This window comes from Anas acuta, chromosome 9 (assembly GCF_963932015.1).
Source record: "Anas acuta chromosome 9, bAnaAcu1.1, whole genome shotgun sequence".
NCBI classification, from domain to species: Eukaryota; Metazoa; Chordata; class Aves; order Anseriformes; family Anatidae; genus Anas; species Anas acuta.
In genome coordinates this window covers 17,326,175-17,347,341 of record NC_088987.1, presented here as the reverse complement: position 1 = coordinate 17,347,341, position 21,167 = coordinate 17,326,175, and the positions used below count along the sequence as shown (strand labels likewise).

At 36.3% G+C, this 21,167-nt stretch overlaps 1 protein-coding gene and 1 long non-coding RNA gene across 3 annotated transcripts in view; one reads left to right on the top strand and one right to left on the bottom strand.

Annotated features, from left to right (window-relative positions):
• UGGT1 (UDP-glucose glycoprotein glucosyltransferase 1) overlaps window positions 1-21,167 on the bottom strand; it is a 42,125-nt gene that overhangs the window by 17,492 nt on the left and 3,466 nt on the right. Inside the window, exons 5-24 of one of the 2 annotated variants that reach the window (XM_068692027.1) lie at window positions 20,408-20,520; window positions 19,117-19,291; window positions 18,187-18,283; window positions 16,334-16,412; window positions 16,105-16,205; window positions 15,180-15,279; window positions 13,996-14,056; window positions 10,360-10,451; window positions 9,540-9,690; window positions 8,957-9,076; window positions 8,097-8,182; window positions 7,027-7,162; window positions 6,154-6,285; window positions 4,894-5,058; window positions 4,594-4,714; window positions 3,698-3,796; window positions 2,332-2,355; window positions 1,713-1,807; window positions 843-1,049; window positions 125-256 (exon numbers count right to left, since the gene is read on the bottom strand). In XM_068692027.1, the coding sequence (XP_068548128.1) occupies window positions 125-256; window positions 843-1,049; window positions 1,713-1,807; window positions 2,332-2,355; window positions 3,698-3,796; window positions 4,594-4,714; window positions 4,894-5,058; window positions 6,154-6,285; window positions 7,027-7,162; window positions 8,097-8,182; window positions 8,957-9,076; window positions 9,540-9,690; window positions 10,360-10,451; window positions 13,996-14,056; window positions 15,180-15,279; window positions 16,105-16,205; window positions 16,334-16,412; window positions 18,187-18,283; window positions 19,117-19,291; window positions 20,408-20,520 (2,286 nt within the window). The remainder of the gene's footprint in view (window positions 1-124; window positions 257-842; window positions 1,050-1,712; window positions 1,808-2,331; window positions 2,356-3,697; window positions 3,797-4,593; window positions 4,715-4,893; window positions 5,059-6,153; window positions 6,286-7,026; window positions 7,163-8,096; window positions 8,183-8,956; window positions 9,077-9,539; window positions 9,691-10,359; window positions 10,452-13,995; window positions 14,057-15,179; window positions 15,280-16,104; window positions 16,206-16,333; window positions 16,413-18,186; window positions 18,284-19,116; window positions 19,292-20,407; window positions 20,521-21,167) is intronic. The other variant, XM_068692026.1, reaches the window with a different exon arrangement.
• LOC137861049 (uncharacterized) lies at window positions 6,178-15,290 on the top strand. Its single transcript, XR_011099339.1, has 3 exons — window positions 6,178-6,316; window positions 12,389-12,492; window positions 14,438-15,290. It is a non-coding gene; the product is annotated as an uncharacterized lncRNA (long non-coding RNA).

Sequence of the window (21,167 nt, the reverse complement as noted above, 5' to 3'; positions counted from 1 at the left end):
ACTGCAGGTCTGAATAAATGAACTTGGAAGCAGTCAAGTGGCCTAAAGAAGGCAAACTCTCCACTCAACCTTTGCGTCTTTCCCACATGTGGAATCTCTTTCACCATCTGGTGATTGATCTCACCCTTCCATTGCTGATCACAGCCCTCTGCCCCTTCTTCAGCTTTAGAACGTCTCTGCAGTATATAGCATGGGACAGAATAAAATCCACCTTAGGAGACTCAAAGGCTTCTTTGAAAATATTGGTATCCATACCCTGAAAGAAAAGAATACCTGTCATTGAAATAGGAAGAAAAATACCCCTCTGAACACTTCTTAAAATACATCTTTTTGTTCATGTTCAAGAATATCTTAATGCCTTGCTAAGATTTATCTCCAGGCCCCTTCATTTTGTGGTCTTAAACCTCGTTCTTGCCAGTTATCATCAAACATTATCACAATTTCTGATGTGAAGGGCCACAACCCTAGCAGCTGTTGCTAATTAAGCCAGTAGTTCCATTCATTTGTTCTTAAGAGATCCTTGCATAATGTTTCAAGGCTAGTTTGAGAAATGCAATTTTTTCTCTGCTTTTTAAAGAGATTATGAGATTGAAGTTCTCTCTTAAACCCCAAGAAACCACTCACTCAAATAGATTCCTGAATCTGCATTCTTTTGACTTTTTCAAGTTGCGTAGCTTTGATGTGCATCTTTAGATGGTCTGTTTTATTTGGGTAAGCTCAAACTTTCAGAGCAATGCAAAAAATGTTACACTCCATTGTTACCTTAACTGCACATACTACAATAAGAAATTCATTAGATGAGCAAGTACCCTACCTTTGTAAACACCAACAGACATGCTTACCCCAACAGCAAATTCTAAGATGTCAGCTCCTGCCTCTAGAGCCTTTGCAGTTTCTTCTTTTGCCATTTTGGTGATGAAATTCTTGGCATTATTTGATGTTTGTGTCTGTAGAGCTGCCCAAATGGCCTTAGCGACAAGCGTGTTCTTGCTGTTTGGATCTTCACTGGGATTATTAATCATGCTAATTCGAACATTATTGCTGGATTTCTGTGTTTAACCAAACACGTATTAGTAAAGTTTTAGGTTTCATCTTTCTTTTAAATGAAAAGTAGTCTATAAGACAATAAACTCCATAGCAAAAGTTTGTAAAAGTTATTTTAACCAGGAAACCAGATTTCAAATCAGGCAAATAACAGCACAAGGTTAAAAGGCTGAATGAACTAATTTAACTTAATTTTTTTAATACTTAATTTTACTTAAGTATTTAGTTTACCTACAGGCATCACTGTGATATCTTCTAGATAATACCGTGCTACACAAGAGATTTAGGACCACGGCCAGCACTCAGAGAGCTGGCAAAAGAGTGATTTAGGAGTAAGCTACATATTTTTGTAATTCAGTTACTTTCCTGGAACAAATAAGAGCAGAGAGCAGTGCTCATGTTAATCTCCAAACAAAAACACAGACACCTTCAATTTAGAACCAGAGGCCTAAAAGAACATCTTTTCTTTATTGTATTAGCATAGTGCTGAGAGGGGATTCTGTCCCAGTACAAGAAGGTCAGGGAAGTTCCAGCCCCCTTAAGCTGGAAAATAGAGAACTGATCTCCCCAGGGTCATAAAACTGGAAGAAGCACAACTTGTGTTTTTCAAGCCTCTTTTCACTGTTTTATTATCACTTCTAACCTGTGCAAGTGAAAATACTACTTACCTGGTGTTTAATGGCATCATACAACAATTGCCTTCCTGAAGGTTTATCAAAGTCACCAACAATCCAAAAAGTAACTGGTCTAACAAAAGAATCATCTGCAGAAAAAAAGGGAGGTGCAGGGGGAATATTTGAAGGTGAATGAAGGAAAGCTTCAGGTTTTCTTTATTTGGGGGAAAAAACAAGGTGCACATGCAAAGATTTCAAAAAAAACGTAAAAAGATACATGAAAAAAAGTGGAGAAGGCTAAGCTAAAAAGTCTGGCAAGAGAGGAACAGTAGTATTGATACCAGATTTCATTTACCTCATTCAGAAAACCTACATAGGACAGCATGCATTACTGTTTCTAAACTGGATTTCTTTATTTTTGGTACTGATTTAATTTGGAATTATAAAAGGAACCTATAAATAACATACTGATTCCAACTAGGGTACAGATATATCACTTCTTTGTGCTGAAGCTGTTAGTTCAGGAAATCAGGTTTGTATAAAGAAAAAGGTGATGAACCAAACATGCATTTAAACACCTTTCTTCATTTCTTGCTGGTACTAAAGCCAATGTTACAAAGGAACCAGAAAATTCCCAAAACAACAACATACGGAATGCTAAAGCATGTTTTACCATAGATCTCCTTGGAAGACATTCCTGGTCAAAAAGCAGAAAGGAAAAGAGGAAAAGGAAAGAGGCGTTAATAATTTGACAGTAATCCTAATGCATATCAAGAAGTCACAGCACTGTGCTGGGCATAATTGAATCACTGAAGCTCAGTTCCAGCAAGCAGCAGGTTCACCTTAATTTTATCAGAATAAGTTTTGACACCTCCTCACCACCAGATAGACTGACGCTTTATTTCCGTACTACAGCACTAGTCATAGCAGTCACACACCACCCCATGAAGGTATTGCTTTTAAGACCACTTGCATAAAAAGCTGTGCCATTATGACTTGAATTGTTTGTTATCTTCACTCTTCAAAAACTAGCAAGACAGCACCATTTCAGTTCTGCTGCTGAGCCATCCGTATGTATAACTTCATTGTTATCTTTAAAAAATAAATGTGCTACAGCATTACTATAATCAGATACCAGTTATTAAGTATCTTAATTGACCCAGAACTGTCAAGCCATGGGATTGCAAACTAATACATACTTAAAGGAGCATGCAGAGAGAGAGGTTTAATTAATAACCTACAAAGAGAAAGCAAGAAACTCCTTCAGGTTTAAGTGGCAACACAAACCAAAGGCAAATACTAGACAGAAGCAGTGGGAACACTTAAGGCCACGCATGCAGCTGGCTGAAGTAGTACTGGGGAAATTTGAGAGAGCCTAAGTAAAGAAGAGAGGCAGGAACAAGAGGAATTGGTTCAAATGACAGCAGCTTACTTATGATTTCTAACAAAAATGCAGAAAAGGCCTGATTAAACTCTGTATTATATCTGTGCACACATTTCTTATAATAAGCAGTGTAGCTGAGTTTTAAGACTAACAGGGGACACGGGTATACCTATAATAAAGCGATACCATCATTAAAAAAAGCAGTACGAGCACTGGGGAAATAAAACCAGCACAGACCAGGTTGGCAGTTGCCTTATATAATGGGCAATAATTTTTTTTTATTTTATTTTTTTTGAATCAATACACCTTTTAGTAATTTTGAATTAGGAAAAAGAGTTATAGTCCCCCTTTATATTTTTTTAGTCAGTGTAATTGGAGGATCGGAGCTTAACATTGCTGCATTTCTGATGGTTTTATGCAATGCAGGAAGAGCTGGTTGGGTGGGACTCCATTATTAATAGGAGGCTGGGTTTACAGATGGGAACATTTTTGTTCTATGCAGATGTCAAGCCCTATAAAAGTGTTTATTTTTAACACTTAGATCGTACCGCTGTCCACAGGCCTGATCAAGGTTCAGTGAGTGTCTTGAGTACTGTATGTATGCTTGGAAACATGCAAGAATAAATTTGTGTTCATAATCCACTGCAGATGTTACCTTTCTTTGTTAAGTAGGTCATGCTGTTTGCTACAGCAGCTGTCTTCTCTTTGGAATTCAACGTGGTAAATCTAGCAAAGTCATCCACAAAAAAATTATCTGACAAAGAGAAAAAGTATTTAGATGCCAAAGCAAACAATTTCCATGTAAAATTACAGAAAAAGGACTACTATTATGAAAATGGTAAGAACACATCCCACATTTTGTCCCCTGTGATACTGCTTTTTAGATTTAATTTCCATTACTAATATATAATAACTTTAAGAATGTATTTTTTTGTGTGTCATAAATGAATAACTACATTGCATTTTTTATATGTAGAAGTTAATTGAAAGAATTATTTAAGTGTCACTAGGTTCAGGTTAATTTATTTAAACAATATACATTCAAAATCCTATTGCTTTTACTATTTTTCAAGAAAGGTAGTTGAACAATTGTATTTGCAGTCCTGACATTATAATGCAGTCTCTGCATGCATTCAGTGTTATTACTTAATACTTTATCCATGAGCAGTTCTGCTAAAATATATGGCACAGCCAGTCCTAAGTAATTCCAGAGATAACTGTCATGCTCAACTCAAAAGTAGGTTAGAAGTACGAAACAAAATGTTGCTTTATATATAGAGTACATGACTGTACTGTTTTTGACTTTTACTAGTGTTCCACAATTTCAATAGTCATAATCCCCTAAAGATCTGTATAGAAGTAAAACAAATTCCTGTTCTGAGAAGTTTGTACATACTGATGCTATTATTGTACGTAGCATCTCCCCCAACATCAGGACTAGAATGTTACTTGGGGTGCTGTTAATGCTTTGCCACTAGAGTTTTCCATTGGGACAGCAAATGTCTTTGAAACAGGTATTTCAGGTTTAATTGAATTAAAAGCATCCCTTACTCATTGCTGTCAGATCTAGGTACTCTCTGTCAGACATTAAGATCCTTGAGTTAATTCTTGGAACAACATTAGGCTGGTTCATGATATACTCAACCACATCTTGATCATTAGATAATTCACCCTGAAGAAAAGAAAAAAAGGTGGTATTTAAATATCACACACATATTTGCCATAGCTTAATAAAAATAGAAGAAGTTTTGCAAGTTAAGTTGTTCTGTGTATTGCATATTTATGGACTTCAGGGAGAAACATAATTTGGAAAAAACTGCCTCAAAAGTCACAGCTGAACTCAGCACCTACCAGGTATACAGCTCGCTGGAAGATGCTTGTGGTTTCCAGGATTTTGTGCATCGTCACAGTTTCTAGGTCATCAGGATCCAGCTGATCTTTTTGAAAAGGCATTCCATTGAACAGCACTACAGGGAGAGGACCTACACCAGTCTGCTCGTAGTAAGCTCTTGCTGCCTAAATCCAGGGAAGGAAGTAGCTTTACTATGTCAGCCTGTTACTACAGGTGTTCACAATGTTACTACACAATATCCACAAATATCTGTTCTAAACACACTAAGATGTCTTTTCAGCATTATGTAAAACACTTCCTATATCTTACATGCATATGATGGCCTTGTCTTTCAGCATTTCAAAGCAAAGAGTTGCTTTATACTATGGAAGTGCAGGTAACTAGGCAGCGGACTAGCAGAATATCCCATTAAGTTCATAGTGTAGACAAATTGATTCTAATGAGCATATTCTGGTAATAGCAAAAAAATGGACAATATGAAACCTGCGTTTCCTCTTTAGCTCCCATGGAACTATGCGAGCATTGGTATTTGCAACACAAGTATCTTAAGTGTTACAAAGTTCTTGGAGACAGAATTTTCATTCATTCATCTAGAATTTTTATATAATATACATATATTATATATAGAATCCCAAATAAGATCTGTCTCATCATCACATAAAATTGGTCCAATATTATTTGCTCTCCCAACTTTTTCCACATAGGAAAGGATCAACCCTAAAAATAACCTAAAGAAATTATTTGAGGAAGATTATTGAATGCCTCACCATAGGAAGACCATTTTGAATTCATCTTCATTGCTTTGTTTCATACAGTATTCAAATACTGATGATGATAATAGATAAAATTCACACCAGTCCCTCCCAAACGTTAAGCTCCTTGGTCTTCTTATGAACCATTTCAGTGCCTCAATTTTTTTTGATGCAGTTTTAAACTCTACTAAATTCTACATGCCAGAATGAATGTAGGATCTATGAGTCACAAGAAAGTTATCTTGATTCCTGTACCACAGAGATTTTAGAAATCATATAGTAGATATCCAAAATATAATATAATATATATATTCTATAAAAGTTTGCACTGAACCTTTGCACTGAAGTTTGCACTTTAAGCATTATTAAAAGTCATACCAGTTCGATAGTTTAATAGATGCATGCTTAGTAAATAAGAGAGCTGCATGAAGGAAACATACATAACCATAAATTCATAACAGCTTTGAAGCAAAATGGTGAAAAATGTTTTATTTCCTAAATTCTTACCTTTCTGTTTTGATCATAGGCAGAATCAATTCCCAGAATGCTGTTCACTTCCACATAAGGATACTGTTTCTCAAGAACACTAACCACATGCTCCACTTTCAGCTGATCTCCTGTTTTTACTTTGTTATATATCTGGAAGGGGGATACAAATACAAGTTTACAGGTAAGCTGACCTACCACCTATATTCCAGTAATGACATAAAACGTTAACATGAATTGCAAAACATTTTCTGCTGAAACACAGTTATCCATTGAAATAACATTTAAGTACAAAGCTAGAAATTACGAAGTACTCATAGCTGTGAAAATTATCCTGCTTTACCTTATAGTCATTCAAATGACTATTCTTCAAATTTATCTTTAATTACAAAAGTAGGGCTTGGAAAAAGAGATGATCATGTAAGCATATCCGAAGAGCTACTTTTCCCTTCTAAACTCAAGACATGCTCATGAACAACCGAGTAAGCCTCACATGTAAAATATACAACTGATTATATTTCCTTCTTGAAAGCACAAGATTTTGCTTACTTGACTTAAAATTTTATATTAAAACAAATCTGACAATAGAAGTCATTGTCTTGAAGCTACCATCAGTATAATATTACAGTACGTCCCAGCTTATAGATTTCTAAAACAGTCAAACCACAAGTGAAAATGCATTTGCTAGTACCTACATGTATATCACTTTATGGGGCAAAAATACAAAGCAGGAGCTATTCAAGATAAAAATTATATTACATTGAGGATATACAGCAGTTCAGAATTCATTGGCAGAATGAGGAACGAGGCAGGATTAGAAAAAACTTACCATGCTAATCTTACATATGTGGAAAATATTAAAAATACCGTTTTCCATTTTAAATGAATACTTACTGACATGACTGTCTGGAAAGCATAATTATTGTCCATTTCTTGTGCCACATAATTGTACACCCTAAGAAGGGCAACACCAGGATCCTGAAGTCCATCAACATCCTCGGAGTCATTAACCACAAAGACTAGTCCTATCCTGCAATCAAACAAACCCCCGTAACGTGAATTTATTATACTAATAAATAATCAACTCTTCATACAACTGTGGAATACAATCATCATCTTAAGCAAAGGCTTTTCCCTAAATAGAAGATTTTGAGCAGAGTGGCCTGGAATCAACATTATGACATACAATCTCTAATGGTGAGAATCTCTAATGGTGAGTCCATCAGAATCTTGCTTTCATATCTCTTTCATCCATAGTACTTGCTTTTAAGTTTGTTTTGGACTGTTGAAGAAATTTTTATTCAACTTTGTTTTTCTACTAGCAAAAGTTACATTTAAGAATTTTTAAGGAACAATGTTCAGTAAGTGCCATTCCCAGACACCAATACAAGATATTCAAGGTGCTCAAGTGAGTCCAGAGAAGGGCAACAAAGCTGGTGAGGGGCCTGGAGAACAAGTCTTATGAGGAGCGGCTGAGGGAGCTGGGCTTGTTCAGCCTGGAGAAAAGGAGGCTCAGGGGCGACCTTATTGCTCTCTACGGGTACCTCAAAGGAGGCTGTAGCGAGGTGGGCGTTGGTCTGTTCTCCCACATGCCTGGTGACAGGACGAGGGGGAATGGGCTTAAGTTGCGCCAGGGGAGGTTTAGGTTGGATATAAGGAAGAACTTCTTTACCAAGAGGGTTATGAGGCATTGGAACGGGCTGCCCAGGGAAGTGGTGGAGTCACCATCCCTGGAGGTCTTTAAAAGACGCTTAGATGTAGAGCTTAGGGATATGGTTTAGTGGAGGACTTGGTAGTGTTAGGTCAGAGGTTGGACTAGGTGATCTTGGAGGTCTCTTCCAACCTAGGTGATTCTGAGATATTTAGATATTTAACATTCCTGAAGTGTTGTAGCAGTAAGTAGTTTGCAATTGCAGAAGTTGCAAGAATAAACATTTAAAAAAGCAGAAAGAGACAGTAATTACCTCAGTGGGATGTGGTTACTGAAGAACATCTCTGCCACATTCAGTAATTCTGCTGTGGTCTCGTGAGTAGGATCTACTATCAGCACCTACCCATAAATTAGAAGTGAAAGGTTTCTATTCCCTTAAGAAGTCAAGATACTCTTCTTAATTCACATTTTGTTGCAGTATTATCAATCTCATTTTATACACTGACGGAGAGATGAGACCCACTAAGTCAGAGTTTCTCCTAAAACCTTTAAGAAATCCAGAATCATAACCGAAAATATCCCATCCAAGCTGGTCCTCTACCATCTACCTTCTAGAGCTACCATAGAGATTTCACAAACTCTTTATTGGATCTAAATATAACCAGTTTGCCCAGAGACTAAAAGGACACCCAGGATTAAGCTGAGGACTGATGACCGTCCTCAGAAGCCTTGGTGCAAGAGTGCTTTCTAACTAAAACAACTGAAGCTGCTCTTAACCCCATTAAGGAAATACTAAGTAACAACTATGAGGGATTTCATGAACCAACTTCAGGTATTACAAAGTTGTAGTGCATACAAATTCTCCCTTGTCAGATGATAGTTTGTTCCACCAGTGGAACAATTTGTGGATGTGTAAGTGGCATACACTCAACCAGTCTAATAAATGCCAGAGAATCATGTGCAATAATCTCTGAATTTCAGTCGTAGCTCACTAGTACAGTAAAACAAAATATTTTAAGAGAGATCTCAAGTGGCAGAGAATCCAGAGTACATGTAGGTTAAGTTCCCAAAGCTAATGTCCCTGATGTTAATAACAAAACAACACAACACAAAAGCAACAAACACACACAACACCCATCAGCACATTTCATTTCTAGTCAGAATACTACTTACAAAGTTATGGAAGTTTTTTCTGATTTGTCTGATCACCCCTGGAAATGTGGGACGCAGCAGTTCTTGAACACTGTAAGGCCAGGAATTATACCGACTGTCAACTTCTAGATTGTTGATCCACTAACAAAAAAAATAAAGGCATTTAAATGACTGTTCTTCTTGCTCAAGCCTGAGATTCTAAATATTTTATAATTAGAATCATAGAATCATAGAATATCCTGAGTTGGAAGGGACCCTTAAGGATCATCAAGTCCAACTCTTGACACCGCACAGGTCTACCCAAAAGTTCAGACCATGTGACTAAGTGCACAGTCCAATCTCTTCTTAAATTCAGACAGGCTCGGTGCAGTGACCACTTCCCTGGGGAGCCTGTTCCAGTGTGCATTAGATGATATACTGAGTACTACGCGAATAAAAACAAACTTTTGAGAAGAGCTAACTACATTTAAAACACAGCATTTGTTATCCATACTGTTCTCTTTTCTTCACTGCAATCAAGGTAAGAACAGAAGTTCCCCTGACATCTTAAGAATGCACCGCTCAAAGGCAAATAAGATATTTTCTTTATAAAAACCACACGCACTGAAATAGCAGGGCTTCTGATGTCCACAGCATAATCTGAATCTGATGGCTGGATGTTCAACTTCAGAACATTGTGCAAGGAAAGACCCTCAATTCCTAAGCTATGCAGGCCTTCCATAACACGGGCTTCGTTGCGTAGTACATCAATCAAGCTGGAAGGAAAATTAAAAAAAATATATGAATTTTAAAGATGCAGCAAATAACTTGCTGTATCCTAAGAGTAACAGATGAAAGGTATAAGTAGTAGTGCAAAGGTTTATTGATATTTATAGGCTTGTTTATTTTTCACCTATTTCTAACCATCCAAAGGAACTTGAGACAACTTTAGTCACTCAATTATATTTCTAGAAAAAAAAATACATTAAATAAAGATAAGTAAAGCATGAGACATTTGTAATTTCAACTCCATACTATTGAAACAGATCTTGATAAAAACTATAGGGTGGTTTTCACATTAAAAATGTACATGGACTTATTCTTTAAGAATCAAATAGTCTACTATCTTCAGAATAAAATCTGAAGACGGTCCCTGGAAAACAAAATCTTACTTGTTCACAGGACGTAGCACAACAACAATATAAAGGTGACTTCCCATTCTGATATTCTTGGGTATTGCATTTCCCTTATCAACATTTTTGTAAAACAAACTCATTTGCATTATAGAAGGAAACATGTTTTGCATTTTCCAGCAATTAACTTTTAAACCTAACCTAAATATGCAGACATTTTGAAGATTCAAAACTGTCTAAATGACTTTACTACCCATGCACAAGCAGTATACAAGATTCTAAATGATACAATTCTTCTGAAGACATTCCTACCTAAATATGTCTTGAGTGTCTAAATCAATAAGTAGTCCATTGATGAAGAGAGCAGAATCTCCCGGTTGTAACCCTAATGTTCCTTTGAAATACTGAAAGAAAGTAGAAAGAAGGGCATTAGAAGAACGCTGTGCATAGAATAAATGTTACTGGAGTTCAGTGTGTCAAAACTGTGGATTTTATCTCCATTATTATTCCAAGTTGCATTATATTACTTCCGAACTACAGTCTTTATTATAAAGACTTGGTGCACACACTCATACCAGAAGACACAATCGAAGCTATCTAGCGCATAGACACACAAATGAGACTTCTATTTGTTTCTACGTGACTCACTAGCAGATTTGGAAAGTTCCTGAGTAGATTTTTTTTTTTTTTTAAAGAAATCAGATTACATCATTAGAAGTGCTTGAGAGTTGTCATATAATATTTTTTTAGCTGACAGCCCACAAAGTAGATTAACAATTAGCATCCAGCTAACTATCCTAGCTTTTTAAAGCTTAGTTTTGAGAAAACCAGATGTTTACATGCTGGATATTGAAGGGTACTCACGAGGAGAACTAGCTACTGTGTTTAAGGTACCAACTAAGTCACGGGCTAATGGATATGTCATCAGTGAAAAGCAGATGATGTGTTTCTGTAGTCTAATCTCCCAAAGATCAGGCATCCCGCAAACAGAAAACTCTTATGAATACACTGGAATTTCTTCCAAGTACCTCTAAGCAGTACCCCAACTGAGCGGATAGTTGTTGCAGAGTTGATGAACCACCACAGAGAACAACTTTGAACCAGAAGAGTTAAATAAAACACAGTCCTCCCGAAGCAAAGTTCACAACTCTAGCAAGAAAAAAATACTGTTTTTTTAAACTTAGAAATGTCATCGTTGCCTTCCAGTACCTCTTGCTATGCAGTATCAGCTATAAAATTCCCTTAAGAGGCACAATGAACACTGAAGGAGAAACACAGTATTTGGACATTAAAAAGCCTAATATCATGAAGAAGAGCAAAGCAAATGGAGGAATAGCAAAGTACCAAATAAAGTACCAAGAATAAGAAAGCAGCATCTAGTCTGGAAGAATTTAAATATTTTATTAAATAATAAAAGCTCCCAGAGAAGAGCTGAGTACATGCAGTGTTAATTTATACCTTTGTATGAATAATTATATACTGAACTATAACTTATTAAAAGCAGTGAACTTTACTACCAGGTAATATCCACACAAACCAACAGTCATGCAAAGAATAGCTTTGCAGGGCAGGGTTAGATCTAGCCAGATCTGGATCTGGTAACCTAGATGTATTTGGAATGAAACCGCATCCACCAAACCATGGGGGGTTACCTGAGGACCAGTCTGATCTAGCACTGTCCTGGTTTCAGTTAGCACAGAATTAATTTTCTTCCTAGTAGCTGGTGGAATGCTGTGTTTTGGCTTAGGATGAGAAGAGTGCTGATAACACCCCGATGCTTTAATTGTTGCAGAGCAGTGCTTATACTAAGCCAAGGACATCTCAGCCTTTTGCTCTGTCCTGCCAACGGGCAGGCTGGGGGTGCAGTAAGAGCTGGGAGGGGACAGACCCAGGACAGGTGACCCAAACTAGCCAAAGGGGTATTCCATACCATCTGACGTCATGCTAAACAATATATAGGGGTGGCTAGCTGGGGGGAAGGGGCCGGACTGCTCGGGGTTAGGCTGGGCATCGGTCAGCGAGTGGTGAGCAATTGCATTGTGCATCACTTGTTTGTACATACTATTATTACTTTCCTATTATCACCATTGTATTATTATTGTTATTATTTTTATTATTATTTTGTTATTATTATTTTCCTGTCTTATTAAACTGTCTTTATCTCAACTCACGGGCTTCACTTTCCATTTCTCTCCCCCGTCCCAGAGAGGGAGGGGGGAGGGTGAGCGAACGGCTGCGTGGTGTTTAGCTGCCAGCCGGGTTAAACCACGACAAGCACAAAACAGAAAAGCCACCAGGTAGCTTTAACTTGCACTTACATTCTATACTTTGTCCCTTCCAGAACCACACCAGACGACAGTGTCAAACCGCATCCCTTCTTTTCTCATTTTATTGCTATTGAACAACAAGGGATTTCTCTTTCAGAACAGGAATCTCAGGGGACTGGTAAGTAGCTTCCAGTAATTTTGCATTTACTATGAGACTAGCGAAATATCAGTGATCAGATTTTAAACAAAGACATAACTGTCTACATTTTATAGCAGCACAGATAATATACCAAAATCTATTGTTTGGCTTTGCTTTATTACCAATTACAAGATTTCCTAGCATTATTTTTTTCAGTGCTTTGCTAACACCAAATAAACAACAGAGCTGTTGAAACATTAAGCAATGACCTCTGCAGATCCCTCACAACATTTGTTTTCATTTCAAAACACATGTAGACTTATTTAGATAACAGTTAAATTTTTATTCCTTTACTATTTTCACTCTCAAAACAACAGCATTAGGACCATTTCTTCCACACAGTGTGGATCATTTTAAGTCATGACAGAAGTTTTCATATTTATTATGCTGTTTCCTTGTAAACGCTAATCAATTCAGATATCTAAGCACCATCTCAAACTGCATGATGAGAAATCTGCATCCTCAAAAAGCTATTAAAAGGTGCTTAAAACTTCTAAAGCAATAGCTTCCTAACAAGCTACATTCCATTAACCTCAGACATTTTAAAATAATCCAAAAACATAACTACCTTTTCACTCTAATAATTTTCACTAAAAAGTGCCCACACCTAATATCCAGTTGCTTTTGAGAAGTTCAAGATATAATCAAAACTAACAATCACTAACTTGAAATTAGTGAAAACCTCTTTTTTAACTGTGAACCAGAATGAGCAGTGCTGTGACATTCAGATTTTACACATCTGTTGTACTATTCAAGCAAATATAATGTCAAAGACTTGAAAGAACAGCAGAGTACTACAAGAAACGTATTAACCATACCAACATTTTGAGCTAACAAGCCATCACTACAAGGGCATCATACTTGGGGTGGTTGCACAAGAAGCAAGGACTAATGTGACAGACATCAACATTTCTACTTCATTACTGATGCAGTCCTGTCCTGATTATAAGATTAAGACTGTCTATGTGGATATCCTAAGAACACCTAAGCCATCTGTTTTCAGAAAAACAAATAGAACATTTTTCCCCAGTGTTACCTTCATTGTATTTTAATTTCATTTTATAATGGTAAATAAATACAGTTAACAGATTCTAAGTTCAGAATGTCCCTTTCATATATATTAAAAAGTGCTTGCCAAATAACTGTTGGAGCACTTGACTACTGTGAACTATTACAGTGGCAGCTCTAAGAACAAAATCCCCATGCCATCTTTCCTCAACAAACTCTTGATCCTACTCGAAGAATTTTTTTACCAGCATTTTCATGTCTGGGTAAACAACCTAAATTATGTTCTTAACCCATGTTTGAAAAATTGAGCCCCTTCTTTGCTTCCCAAATGCATACTAAGACAAAATTGTGTGTGAAAACAGCGTGCCAATATTTGGGGCAAACTGACATTTTTAATAAATTATTATTATCAAAGCTTGAATTTATATTAAAATATAAGTGCAAAATCACTACATTACTTCCTGGAAGCATTACCTTTTGGTTCTCTTCAATTTCTGCTCTAAGTTCGGAGGAAACAACTGTTTTTGTTATGGCTCTGCAGAAATAAAAACATGATGCTGTGAATCATCTTTCTGTTTATCTAATGGATACATTAGATATCTAATTATCCCACTTTTTGTACTTTCAATATATTTAGTATTCTAATATAAAAAGCTACAATCAGAAGAACCTGCACTTTGCAGTATCAAGCATTTTTTCCTGAAATATATACATAATTCAAGAGAACATAAAACCATTGTTCACGTGCCAACTGTACCAGGAAAGACAAGCTTTTGACTCCGTGTCTAGTTTCACATTAATCCCATAATAAAAGCGGGCAGCTTCCAGAAAGATAGAGGTGGGATCTGACAGCACAAAATACAGGGATTTCACTCTTTATTGTGGGCTCCCATTCCTTTCCTTACATTGGATCTAGAGATTGAACCGTCACAGAATGGCCAAGTTCAGTTTCTGGTCATATTTGTGAGCTAAGTGACAAGACCATCCACACCTTACGAAGTTATCAACAGTACAATCATAACATCCGTCACTGGGGATAAGACCAGAATTTGTTTGTTTGTTTTTCTTTACACTCAAGTATATCTGCATCTGTTCAAAAAAGGAGCAGCTCCTACATCATCATCTTTACAACCCAGGTCATGAAATCTATCAAAAGAAATCTATTTCTTCACTGGTTGGGCAGGCCACATTATGACTGAATTACCTGAGCACATTCAAATTAATTTCAAGAAATTGACAAAGTGCAAAGAACAGTGGAATTGCACATCAACATCTGAAATAGTTGACTTGGCTGTCTGCTGAAGTGAATCCCAAAAGAGTGGGATCCAGTGAAAAGGTTAAGTTTAAGACACCAAATGGAAATCCTACCCAATAAATTCTTGAGGACTCAAAACAAAAGGTACAGAAGCATTTCACACCAACAGCTCATGTCTGTCAAATTTTGCACTACTCCACACCAACTGCCGAAGAGAAACACTAAGATCCTCACTGTAATCATAAGCTGAAAAACATTTCTGTATAAACCTTCTCTGGTGTTCGCTTTCAGCTAAATAGAAACGCAGACATTAACCCAACCACTGTTGCCCGTCTCATGTTCTGCTGTGAAAAATGACATGGAAAAAAAAAACAACTTTCCAAGTATTCATTATTGGAATTACCTGGCCTTTGTAGGAAAATTCTGACTGAGATCTTTCATGACCATCAAAGCATCCACAGGGGGAGCAGTCAAAATGCGTGCAGCAGTTTGAAAACTTAAATCTACAGGTGAAACAACAGTAAAATGAAAACATGCTATTGCAGTCATCTTAATTCTGGCTTTCAACTGTTTTGCTCATTGGTTACGTAAAAAAAAAGTATTTACTTTTTCATCTGCACCTTTAGATACCTTCTTTTGTCTTCTTCCCTTCTATTACTTGCCTTGAAATAAATAATCCTTTCAGTATGAACCAATACCACCTACAGGTAGCTTCAATGAGACAAGACAATCACTTTTTTTTTGATCTGGGTAGGAGGATCTACCCTTCAGAAGGGGCCTAGGGAATTATTTCACAAGCTAGAAATACAAATACCACTTGATTGGATATAGGTAGATTCACTGTGGCTACAACACACGTTCAGTATTTCCTATTACTTTTTTTCAGAGGATGAACAACCCTTCCACAGACTTCTACTGATGATTTGCAAGGAAATAGGTCATAGCTGCATGCAGAGACTCTTGAAATAGATTTCTTTTGGTCTTGAGAAATCTCAGCTTTCCACACCAAGGATGTGATCGTGGAAAGAAACTTTACATTTCCTTTGCTATTCTGCATTTAGTTAGTTTATGAACAAGTGGCTTTCTATTCTTCAAAATATAGAAAGCAAATTTCACTTCAGAAGTCCTATGAAATAATCTTTCAAAAGGTATTTCAACAGGACTCTGTAAAGAAGCTTTAGAAAGCTGGTTGCTTCCAGTGCAGGAATTTACAGTCAAGTTCTCTGAACTGCGTGCAGCCACTACTGGCCTCATTTTTATAGAGCACGGGAAGACTGGTTTACATTAAGTTTTAGCAATGCTGTATTGAAGCAGTTAATACAGATTACCTTGTAATTGCCATACTTTCAAAGGTGCCATTTCATTGGTACTCTCCACGAGGTGTTTTCTAAGTTCTTTCAGCTCTTCCGTCAGGTCAGGATACAACTGCCTAAAAAGGAATAAGGGTAAAGCAACTCTGGAGTTTCCTGTAAGCAAGTCTGCTACTAATTTGAAGGAACTAGCATATGAAGAAGTACGCTGCTAACACATATGGCTAACCCAGCAAAGGAGTTTTACCTCAATTTCCCAAAAAGAAATCCTTGAACTTCATCGATGGGGTCATTTTCATCTATTACTGTAGCATTCACATCTGTGCCTATAAACACAGAGAAGGAAAACACTACCAAACTATTCAGAAATAGTTTTCATGCTTATTTTGGTAAGTTCAACAAAATGATACTGTAGTAACTGAGGACAAGAAAAAAGCCAAGTTTCAGGTTCACTTTGGAACCCATATCCAGGACACACTAACTGTACAAACTAACACTGTAACAGCTGAAATAAAACCTAGTTGGATTGCTTAGAAGCAAAAGCTTAAACTAAATGGAAATCTCAGAGACTCAGAGATTTAGGCGCTGCAGAAGAAATCACTGGGGCCTAGGAGCTTTTTTTTTTTCATGACATTAAAGCTTTGCAGAGTAAGTGAAAAACTCCTATCAGAAGCATAATCCTGATTTTAGTCCCAAAATACAGGATAAAAAACAGTATCTGAGTAAAGTCCAATTCTGGGCTTAAATAACAAAAAGATCTGTGCAAAAGACTCACACAATCTCTTAACTAGGTGGACACAAACCAGGTCCAATCTACAAGTTTCATTCTCAAGTCTAATCAAAAAGTCCCAACCTTTTGAATGAGTGCTTGCTTACGGACAGGCAGAAACAGCACAGGCACACATAAGAGACTGACCAGAATCAGACAGGAGTTTGATGAAAACCATACACCTCTAATCTGCAGCTTATCCACATGGTTTGTCTATTTTCTAAAGCATTTTTAATCACTGCATTGATACTGGTGTAAAACTTTACAAGCTTACACATAAGAAACTTTTCCCCAGAATTACTGTCACATAGACACTTGGAGACAAAGGCTTCCACCCTCCTATTTTACAAGCAATATCAGCACTTTTGCATGACTTGATAATGTATTAATGGAAATTTAAACACTGGTAACAAAAATTGTAAGTTGAATCATCTGCTTTAGTATTCTTGTTCCTCTCAAAATTAAATCTTTCTAAAAGTAAAGACCAGTAGTTCTGTTTGTCAATACTCTAGACCACAGCAAGATATTTTAAGTCAGAGATTAGATCTGTATCTAGAAACTGGATAAACTGCAAAACTCAGTTCAAAATCTAAGTTCTCTTCTTCACAGCTGTTATCTGTAACTTTAAAAAAAAAAAAGTGGTTGTTTTTTTTTTACGTCATAAGTAAAAGCAGAGAATTCTGTTTACCTTTGTGTGTGTGTATACATATTCATATGTATGAATATGTATTGAATACATATTCATATAGGAATACACACACACAAAATAGCTTTGGCAGATACATGAGAGTTTGAAAAACAGATCAGTGCTCTACAGAGCAGCAAAAGCAAAAAAAACCTTCAGAGCATTCTGTTTTTCCAAAGAACAACATGAAACATTCTGCTCTGAGGATGGATAAGCTAAGGGAACTGGAAGTAGAGGAAGTGAAGTGCAGTACATCTGCAAAGAAATCTGGTTATCTGGTGCAAAATTAGTTGTATTAATAGTGCCATTAATAAGATCTAGTGCAGTCATGACACTGTTCTGTCCAGCATTTCAGAAATAAGGAAAACAAGTGCCTCCGCGAATATATGATTCAAAGAATGTAATCCCAAAAAGAGAAAGACAGTGATTTTCGTGATTTCAGATCAGAAGGACGAATATCTGCAATTCAGACATACATATATATATATATACTCATATATAAAACTAAACATCCCTGTAAATATGAATGTATATATACAAACCCCATATATCCCGTATACATTATAAGTAATCTATCTATATTTATATAAATATATCCCCATAAAATTAAAATGCTCACATTAAAGTAGTTAAAATAAGAATTCACCTTTCACCTGCGTATCATCCTTGGCCTTGTATTCTGTACTTTTAATAGCCAGTTCCACACCATAGCCGGAGAGGTAGACTTTTTCTTTACTGGGATTCTGTAAGCAAAAGCAAACAGTACATTGCCACTCTTTGTTTTGATCTACAAATTAAAAGCTGCCATTTCCTAAAGCTAAGAAATTTCAAGCTCGTATCCATTTTAGACCCAACCGATAACTGCAAGTGAGAAACAAATATGAGTGATTCTCCAGTACTGTACTGTACTAACACAACTGTACCGAGACCTACCACACAATGACAAGGATAGACAAATTACTTTTAAAAAGGAAAGTGGTGTATGCAATGTATGATTATCTTATCTGATGTCACTAGAAGTAACTTTTTGTTTTTTGCATTCAAGTCTGGCTACTAGCTGCTCTGCTGAAGGTTTTAGCACCGTTAAGCAATATTCAGAAAAAAGTCAAATAGAAGTCTGAGCTTTTAAAATGTAGAGTTAAATATCAATCCAGTGGTTAGCAGTGGTTATGGGAGGGAGATGGAAAATGGGACAAGTTGTACTAGGACTGGTAAGTGGCTCTGTAACAAAATGGCCTTTGAAAATTGGACCCTAAGGTTAATCTCTGCTTTTCATATCAAGTAACTTGAGTGGCCTGTGGAAATACCTGACTATTATTTGATAGAACAACATTTTTCTAGGTTAAACTCTGTAATTTATCTGGAGACTAGCTCTGCATTTGTAAAAACCAAACGATTCTCTTACTTAAACAATCAGGAGACGTTAAATAGTCTCCAGTCCTCAGCTATATGCAATGATATAATAATGTCAGTATTCCATATTATGATCAAGCAGCAACACATTATGTAAATGTAATTTATTTTTATTTAGTTATTTATTTATTTATTACAATTTTTGCTATGCAAATATACTTACAGCAATATAGTGTCTGAGGATGTAAGTGATTTCTCCTGCCTCAGCCTTTAAAACAAGGAGCTTATGGAATCTGTAGAACTCCTCTGTGCCAATCTCAGCATAAAGTATGACGATGGGACTTTGAGGATTTGATGCTGGGTACCTGTGGTCCCCTTTGAACAGAAATGGCTTTGGCCTAAGAGTAAACATGGAAAATTATCAGTGTGATTCATACTGTGTCCTTACTCAGTGCAAGATTCATCATTTCTTTTTCTCATGTTTAATAGCTGTTTTTGTCTTCGCTGAATACATGTCAAGTTACTCCCACGTATTATCACAGTTGACAGCACTTGATGCATGTTGATAAAGCTTCATTAAAAACAGACATATGAAAAGACAAGTAGCTAGGTGCTATTTTTAATCTAATATGATACTTTTTTTAAAAAATGGTAACTACTTCCTTTAATTTTTTTTTTGATTCAGTTCTGTATAGAAATAAAAGGCTAACACAGCACATGTTCTAGGAACTCAAAATCATGAGGACCCTGTCCTTGGCTGACTATACAAATAAGAAAGTGAATGAGAAGACCATTTTCAACTTCTGTTTTTAAACCACGTCTAAGATACATTGAAGTATTTAAAATATTCCCGGTGACTCAGCGTTAACAGCCTATGAGCTATTGATGCAATATGTTTGCATATTAACAAAAATAACTTATTTTTTCTAAAACAGAACTAGCAAGATTCCTGTGAAGACAAACCACCAAGATTTCTTTTTAGGAGGAATTATATTTCACAGTTTATTTTTGTTACTAAAAGTTACGCTCAAATTTTGTTCTTCATCCTGTAAAGAAATCTGAATTTTAATTATATTGCATGGTAATAGTTTTCCTTTTGTTAACACTGAGAAAATTATATAGGGAAAAAAATACCATGCTGCTTTAATAGGTATAGTTTTATGAATGGATTAACTATCTTTTTAAAATGCAGCCCAGATCTTTCTGTTCTCCCTACATTCTGAAGACTTTACACATTTCCGAGAATTGTTACTGTCCTTCAACAAATTGTTTCCAATTTGTCCAAGCACTTTCATATGTTTTTAAGAGGAAGAATGCCGTGAAAGAGAAAGGGACCAGAAAATGCCAATCCCATCTTGATTAGCAAGAACTAAGTGACTGCCACTTCTGTGCAAGAAATGGAGAGGATAAATCAAAACCAAAGAAGGTATGAACTACCAGTGTATTAGTCTCTTTACAGCAGTGAGTCTATCTAGGTTAAGAGATAATTTTATGTTTCGAAATTAAGCAAATACCTTTCTGAAGCTGTCTGTAAAAGCTTTCCAAGAGATTCAAATTCACATGTCTTCTCCCCGTGCACAGCAAAAAATAGGGTACAGCCCTTTGGTGGAGGTTCATCTGCTGCTATCTGTATTAAAATATTTGCAATAAAGTAAGTTGAATGTTTGCCCTTAGAACAAGTGAAAGTGTTAACAGCATAACTCTGTAACAACTGGTTGTCTTCCCCATTTATTGTGCAATTTAAAGACAAGATAAAAATCACAAAACTGATAATTAAGTCCTAACTTTTTACAAATATTATTTTCCAAGCCTATTAGCTGTAGTAATAGTTTCTGGTACAAAACGTGAGGTGAGCAATTGTGGTGTGTGGGTTTTTGGTGAATTTTTTTTTTCGGTGTTTCATATCAGAAACCACTATATTTGTTAAACAGCAAACAATAAAATGATTCAAGATGAGAAAGGAAGATGTCTTCTAACATTACTCCAATGAAGCATAATATTAGGAGACAACTTGCAGCGAACTGTGTGAGAACCAAGTTTAAAAAGGAATACCAAGTACAAGCATCTGTCAGGTAGAGGTTCTAAAAGTTCGAACTACATATTCATGGGTTACTATCTTTAAGTAAAACTGAATAATGGGAACATCACTGGTGCCATAAGCATCAGCAGAGCTGTAAAGATTTTCCTCAAAAAAATCTTCACCCATTTGTTAGTGCAGAGGGTACCAAAGATATACAAACATTTCAAAATCCCGATTCTTTAGTCGACTGCATA